Here is a 7,985-nt window from a genome sequence, read left to right as displayed (position 1 = left end):
AAGAGAAGAAGGCAGTGGGGGAGGGAGGGACTGAGAGAGAGAGAGAGAGAGAGAGAGAGAGAGAGAGAGAGAGAGAGAGAGAGAGAGAAAGGAGAAAGAGAGAGTGTTGGGCCTGGAGTCAGAAAGATCTGAGTTCCAATCCAGCTACAGAAACTTACTAGCTTTGTGACCCTGAGCAAATCACTTTAATTCCATTTGTCTCAGTTTGCTCATGAGTAAAATGAGCTGGAGAAGGAAATGGCAAGATTCTCCAGTATCTTTTCCAAAAAAAAACCCAAATGGAGTCATGAAGAGTCAGATATGACTGAATAACAACAAGGGATCCTCATATATAAATTAGCTACCTCCATTTCTCTTTGAATTTGACACCAATGGCCTAGAGCACTGGGAAATTAGGTGATTTGTCCAGTCGTAATGTCATAGAGTTTGCCTATGTGTCAGAGACAGAATTTGAACCCAGGCTTTCCTGACTTTGAGACCAGATCTCTTTCTACTATACCACATTGCTTCTAGAAGTGGCTAGACCAAATGACTTTTAATTGCAGATTTAAAATCATGTAAAAAAATGTTATCAGGCATAGTGGATTATAGGAGAACAAGTCAGAGAATAGAACTGAACTGAGATTAAGGGAACCTGTGTTTTGTTTCAACTTTTTCTTTAACCATGTAACCTTAGGTGAATCACTTTAGCTCTTTGAAACAGTTTTCTCTTTTATCAAATAGCTAGGTTGGACTAGGCAATCTGTAGGTCCATTCCAATTCAGACAGAGAAATGAAGGAGGGGGTGAGAAAGAGAGAAAAGGAGACAGAGAGACAAATAGACCAACAGACAAAAGCAAAGATTCTTTCTGTTGAAAAGATCTGGAAAAAATGTGACAGAAGTCAAGCATCTGAAAGAAAAAATGAAGAGAACCTTCAATTTCAATTCCTTGCTTTAAGAAGCAGTCAACCCTGAAACAGAACTAAAATAATAAAAAAAAACTTATTAACTATACAACATGTTAAATTTGAAGTAAACACTTAGATTTGGTTATAGACCTGTACCTGAGAAGAGGCGGGGGAAAGGTAACATTATTTGTGATAATAGAAATTTTATTTTTGAGAGGGAGGTTCTCCCTTGATATAAAATGGAAAAGTAAGAATTCAGTGATGAGAAAAAATTGTATTACCCTGAGTTGTCTTTATTCGCTTAGGTGTTCGAGGAGCTTTTGTGGTAGCTGGCTGCTGTGTGGATTGGCTTGTTTCTGCTGAGGGGGAGAAAAAAAGGCACACATTTTGAGTAGTCTAGAAAAAAATTAAGAGAATTGCCCCAATTTCTTGTAGTTAGTGAGCAAAGTAGGTTGTATAAAAGAGATGCATAAAATAGGAATTTTTAGCTTTCAAGATTGGTAGATAATAAATTGCACATAGTAGAAGAACATAGAAGGAAGAGAAAGAACATTTATAGAATGTCTCCTAAGTACCAGGCATTGTTCCAAGTGCTTTACAAATATGATTTCATTTGATCCTCACAACAACCCTGTGAGTTAGATGCTGTTAATCAACCAATCGACAAACATTTATTAAGCACCCATGATGTGCCAAGCATTATTATTTTCTCCATTTTATGGATGAGGCAACTGAGGCAAACAGTGGTTAAGAGGCTTGCCCAAGATCACCCAGCTAGTGTCTAAGTTTGATTTGAATTTGAGTCTCTTGACTCCAGGCTCAATGCTTTCTACACTCTGCCACCAGCTGCCTATGGATAAAACACACACACACACACACACACATCACACACACACACACACATATATATATACATATATATATAATTACTATAACACATATTAATATATAATAATTGCAATAGAGATATATAAATATAAAAATAATGCTTTTTTTCTCCATTGTCACATTTTCCTGTTTGGTTATGCAGCTCTCTATTACATTATGTGGATATAGCAAATTATTCATTTTGTTTCCTAGGGGCATTAATGAAATATGTGTAGTAATGATATAAGACCTTAGGGTTATAGACAGAAGGAATCTCACCAGCCAGCTAGGTTAACCCTTTCATTTTCTGGGTGAGTCTATAAATGAATATTTGTTCATTGTCCAATGACTGGATTTTGGTTTTTGTTTTTATATCTCACGTACCTATTGCCTTTTATAGTCACTCAGAGCCATTGCTACAAATTTTTGTGCCCAGCACTAGTACCACAAACTATGCTTACACGAAATCACATGGAACATTCCTTCATTTAAGATTAGGGGAAACAGGCATTGGAAAATTGGAATAAGGCTCTTTCTGGGGAACATGCCCTGCATTAAAGGTCAGAGAAGAGGACTCACACTGATTCATGAGTACGAAGTCCTGGTTTATTTATTAAAATTGCTCAGGCATTTATTTATTTAAGTAACTATTCTTACTAGCTAGGATCTAAGATCTTTGACAAAGAAATGTTAAAAATAGAGTGGCCATGTGAAAATAACCTAATTTAACCAAATGCCTTTTACTAAAATAAGTCATCATTGTGATCTTTAATTTTCTTTTTCCTCACTGAAAATTTATCTTTTCCTAAGGGAAGAACTTTATTTTGAAATATTGCAGGTGTAGCTAGGTGGCTCAGTGGATTGAGAACCAGGCCCAGAGGCAGGAGATTCAGGGTTCAAATCAGACTTAAAATATTTCCTAGCTCTGTAACCATGGTCAAGTCACTTAACCCCCAATTACCTGGCTCTTACTGCTCATCTGCCTTGGAACCAATATACAGTATTGCTTCTAAGATTAAAAGTAAGGTTGTTCCCTTACCAATCTTCCACCTATGAGACAATACACCGAAGTACAAGGGTTTAAAAAAAAAAAGTAAGGTTGTTGTTTTTTTTTTAAAGAAATATTCCTGGTTATTTAATTTCAGCAGAGATCCAGGATGGACGCAAACTTCCTAAAACCAATGGTTTTATTTAAAGAAAATAGAAGGGAGAAAGTAAAGTAGCTTGTGCGTGCATGCGTGCGTGCGTGCGTGCGTGCATGTGTGTGTGTGTGTGTGTGTGTGTGTTTGGTATATGCTGTGGTTAGATAATCATAACAAAAATTATTAGTTTAAATGCCTGGTTTTCATGCTAATTTTAGGTCATGCCAAACAAATTGTGGTTTCCACTGATTTTGTTCACTTAGATGCCATATTTTGTCAAACATTTTACTTCCTAGAGAAACTTATTCTTCCTTCTTATTTGATCCTACTCAGCATTCCAAGTCTTTCCATTGAAAATCACTCGGGAATTCTCCAGTAAGACCTTTGCCAGGAAAATAAGTCAGTTTCATTCCATTTTGTCTTTCTTCTCCTCACGCATGGTCCAAAGTAGGTGCTTAACAAATACTTATTAACTTCCTTGCAGTAAAATAATTTACTATTTTGGAAAATCTAATAGATCCAGGTAACCAGAGAAAAGTCTAGCCTAAAAGTAACCATGTTTCATGGAGTGGGATCTCATTAAAGATGGTGGCTTAAACACTGGGGAAATTCAATATTGGGAAATACTCCAGTGAGGTAATGGCAACTGAAATCTACAAAACGAAAGAAAATTACAGCCACTCTTAACCTTAGTGTCCTTTGTCAAGTGATACAAGGGAAATATTTAAATTCTGTTAAAAAATCTTTCCATAATGAATGGATTATAATGCAATCAGCTAAAGTTTACAGAGATGACCTGCATATATGGATCTGGAGTCTGGAGGGTTTCGCACCTATTAGAAGGTGTCCTGAATTAAAAAACAAAACAAAATTTGACCATGATACATATGGTGGTAATTGGAATTTTGTTTTGTTATTAAAAACTAGTTACTTTAGTAATAAGAAAATCAGAAAATAGTTTTCATCTCCTCAAATAATCATATTTTTTGCTATGTAATTATAATAAATGCAATTTCCTTTATTTTGGGCATCTTGGATGTCTTGGGATGGGGAGGCTCTGGAATAATGATTTTGTTGATGCAGGAAAATCTCAGTGTAGAAATTCCTCAGTGTAGAATGACAACTCATATGTAATTTATAGTTTTAAGAAATTTATGGGATCATTGATTTGTCAAAGGATTTGACCATGGTAACCTACACACATGTTTGTGTGTGTATATATATGTACATATATATGCATAAATATATGTATGTACATGTGTGTGAGGCAGGACTTGAACCAAGGTCTCCCTGACTTCAAGGCTGGCCTGCTATCCACTATGCAATACAGTCATACACTTTGATAAATTCTGATGTAGTCATCCTACTAAAATAAGCACAAATGGGCAGACAATGAATATTACTACTTATCGATGCTTGGTTTTCTTTTTAGTCTACTTGAATGATACTATTTTTAAAAGCTAAGTTGCCGGATTTTTTGTAATTTCTTTTTTTAATATGTTGATTTGTCTATTCCCAAGTCTTCACAAACCACCTGAGAATGAGAGAAGCAAGAACATATTCCTATCTAATAAAAGCAAAATCACATCTTCCTTTCAGAATGGGTAAAAGCAATTTTCCATTATTTGAAACAAAAGTATTTGAGAACTTTTGAAATAAGCTCATATGGCTACTATAATGCAGTTGCTAAGAGACCTGTAATTCAACAGAAATATCAAAGCAAGAATTTACCCTTAGTGGTTTGTAGTACGGTTTGACTTGGACTTGGTGAGATCTTAGGCTTAAAAGGAATGTCCTTTGTCCCTGTGGAAGCTGGGAAAAAAGAAGTCCAAAGTTGTAAACTAGTGAAATCCAGTATCCATTCCACCAGCTCAAATGCAAAGTACACACAGCATATCATGGACTGAAAGAAAATGATGGCCTTTAGATGAAATGTGGAGAAAAAAGAATAATGAAATGGATTTTCAGGAAAATGATTTCTGAACATGAAAATGAACATACTTTGGAACATGCAACTTATAATTTGGCAAGAAATGAGAATGCTAATGGACCCAGTGATGGATCTTTCCTAGTTATAGTTCAGAGCAAGATATTGTCTACATTGCAGTAAAAACATTTTTTTCTATTTTGAAACAAAAATACAGTGCTCAAAGTCTTCCATGCCAAAGAATAAAGAAAACTAGTAAAAAACAAAATTAAAAGAGAATGAGATGGAATAGGATAAAAAGAAATGGTGATATACAACATGTTCATTCTAAGGCAGATTTACAACAATGAGAGAGAAAAAATAAGAATTTCTCAATGACGGATGATACACATTACCCTTTGTTGGCTTTGGTGGTTCAATTCTAAATGTAACAGGTTCCAGGACTATGTTAAAAGCAAAACAAACACACAGAAACACATAAACATTTGTGAGAATTGCTTCCAGGTCAACACAAATTTCTTCATTTCTAGATATACTAAATAATACATAACATTTATAGTTTCTTTATTTTGAGAAGTCTTTATAATAGGTCACTTGATGGCTCTCTCTTACAGTGCATTGGTCAAGTAGCTTAATTTAGCATGGAATCCCAAGATCTCATCCTCTCCTCTGTCATGCTGGGAAAGGTTCTTGAATGCACAGAATTCTACCTTAAGAATAGACTTACAACTGTAACTCCATCTGATCAATAGTGTCATTTTGACGGTATCTGAGTGCTCAACCTGTAATGATTTCTGAAATTTTGGCACATGCCCTCTGTTGAAAAGAGGTTCAGTATTTTGATCAAGACAAGAATCAGCCACAAATGATGGAGAAGCCTTTAACCCACCTCCTGACAGAGAACAATGAGCTCAAGATCACAAAATGAGAGACAGGGTTTTGGAGTTGGCCAATACAGGAATTCATCTGGCTTAACTATTAATATTTATTATAAAAGTTTAGATTTCTTTCTCTATCTTTTTCTTTCAGGGAGGGGAAGGAATAGGGAAAAAATAAGGGCTTGTTAGTTGAAAATTTTCTAATAAAAAAGCAATTTGGGTATAAAGAAAATAGCGAAAAGCAGTGGATTTTTGGCTTGCTTTCTTGCTTTCATCCACACTATGTATAATAGGGAAAATCTTGCAGCAAGAAAGCCATGTGTTTTAATCTTAAAATACACACATATTTATAGTTTATACAAGCTTCTCCTAACATTATTTTCATTGATAACAAAAACATCTGTATTCATCTAAGAATAAGTTTTTAAAGAGCCATCTTACTATCTTGAAAAACAAAATAATGCATTTACCAGGTTTGGTCTGAGAGACATCTGGGCCTGGTTTATGTACATCCCTAGGAGCTGAAAGAAAAATCCCAGGTTATAAGACATTGTGTTCTTTAGGCATCACACCTGGTATCTAACAAAACAAGGACATGAAATCCCTCAAGAATGAGTGATGGGATAAATAATCTTGTTAGTAATGGGGAAAAATGAAGACCATGAAGGAATTTTTTTAAATGAAAAAAATGGCATTGCCTTGGAAAGAACTTTGAGATAGACCAACAAAAATATGGAAGCACAATTATAAGAAGATGGATTTGCTTTGAGTTTTATTTCATGCCAGACAGTCTTTTGCCTTAAGTGTAGTGCATTCTTAATATATGTATGCCTATCTTCTAAGGATATTAATGGAAAATTTCTGTGCTACAAGCCAGTAAAGTAAAATGAAAGATGTTCTGATTTGTTTGGTGCCTAGGAGAAGAAGGCATGTAGAGTTAAGCTGAATAATAAAAGGCAATGACAGAAGACAAGCACTTGTGTACAAAAATGAGATGCAAAAGCAATATGTCACCATCTTGGTAAATCGGTACCTAAAGTGGTTGGCGTTGCTGTTCTCAGAATGATGGTTGTTGGGACTGTTTCAGATAATAAAACAAAGATAAGAAAGGTCAGTTTGCATCCCATTTTAATATCATGATCCCTAATTTTTATTGTGCACTTCACATATAGAACAACCTTCATAGTGAAAAAAATGAAAAATCAATAACAAACATTAAATGCTTACCACATGCAAGACACTGTGCTAGGCATTGAAGATAAAAAAAATAGAAAAATACTATGTTTCTTTCCTTAAACAAATAGACAGAGATGTCATTATATAATTTTTCCATTGGAGAAATGCCAAAGCTGGGATTCTATTATCATTGAAAGTTTCTCACAAGGCAAAATCTGAATATCTTTCTTTGAGACCTTCTAGGATTAGGGGGTGTCTCTGCTACAAGATAGTAAGGCAAAATAAAAGATGTTCTGGGAAGGAAAACAATGTAAAGGTGCAGATTTCTTGTTTGACAATTGCCATTCAATTTTGCCAACATTATCAAAGGACAGTTTCCTCATCTTTGCTCAATCCTTTCTTCTCTCTTGTCCCCTCCCTTTTCTAGAATTTCAGAATTCCTACTGAACTGAAAAAATTCCTTGAATTCTATAAGCTATATGTTAGCCGAGTGGAGACTACACTATTTCTGGAGTAGAGTTAAGTTTAGGTTTGCTTGAAGAGGCAAAAAAAGCTCTCTTTGAGAGGTTGTTTGTTGTTGTTGTTTTTAATCAGTGTTTTGTCCATCACTAGTTCCTCCTCTGAATGTAGAAAAGGGATATATGAAATTTTTATTGCTATAGAAGGAGGAATTGAATTCAGAGGGGAATTAGAGGAAAATAATGTCCTGGAAACCCAAGAAAGAAAAGACATTCAGGAGGATGAGATAGTCATCAGTGTTAAATGCTTACAGAGAGGTCAAGAATTATGAGGATGAAGAAAAGGTCATTAGATTTGCCATTGAAGAGATTGTTGGTAACTTTGGAGGAAGAAGTCTCAGCTGAGTGATGAAGACAGAAGCCAATAAAAAAGTAATGAGAAGTGAGTGAGAGAGGGTAAGCAGATACACTGAATGTACATTGCTTTTTTTTTTCTTTCTTTCTTATAAGCATTTGACTAAGGGTTCTTAGAATTTGAAAGAATGAAGAAATATAATGGGATAGCTTGACAGGGTGGTAGGGTCAAAGAAAGGTGTTTGTTGTTTTTTTTTTTAAGTACAAAGGTGACTCAAACCCATTTATAGGAAGC

General features: G+C 35.0%; 1 protein-coding gene across 1 annotated transcript in view; it reads right to left on the bottom strand.

Annotated features, from left to right (window-relative positions):
* LOC123241583 (ABI family member 3 binding protein) overlaps positions 1 to 7,985 on the bottom strand; it is a 287,167-nt gene that overhangs the window by 58,055 nt on the left and 221,127 nt on the right. Inside the window, exons 30-33 of the mRNA XM_044669199.1 lie at positions 6,173 to 6,223; positions 5,220 to 5,267; positions 4,629 to 4,709; positions 1,170 to 1,247 (exon numbers count right to left, since the gene is read on the bottom strand). Coding sequence (XP_044525134.1) covers positions 1,170 to 1,247; positions 4,629 to 4,709; positions 5,220 to 5,267; positions 6,173 to 6,223 — 258 coding nt within the window. The remainder of the gene's footprint in view (positions 1 to 1,169; positions 1,248 to 4,628; positions 4,710 to 5,219; positions 5,268 to 6,172; positions 6,224 to 7,985) is intronic.

This window comes from Gracilinanus agilis, chromosome 3 (genome assembly GCF_016433145.1).
Source record: "Gracilinanus agilis isolate LMUSP501 chromosome 3, AgileGrace, whole genome shotgun sequence".
Taxonomy (NCBI): Eukaryota; Metazoa; Chordata; class Mammalia; order Didelphimorphia; family Didelphidae; genus Gracilinanus; species Gracilinanus agilis.
Note: the sequence above shows the minus strand (reverse complement) of the source record. Positions and strands in the feature narration are given on the sequence as shown.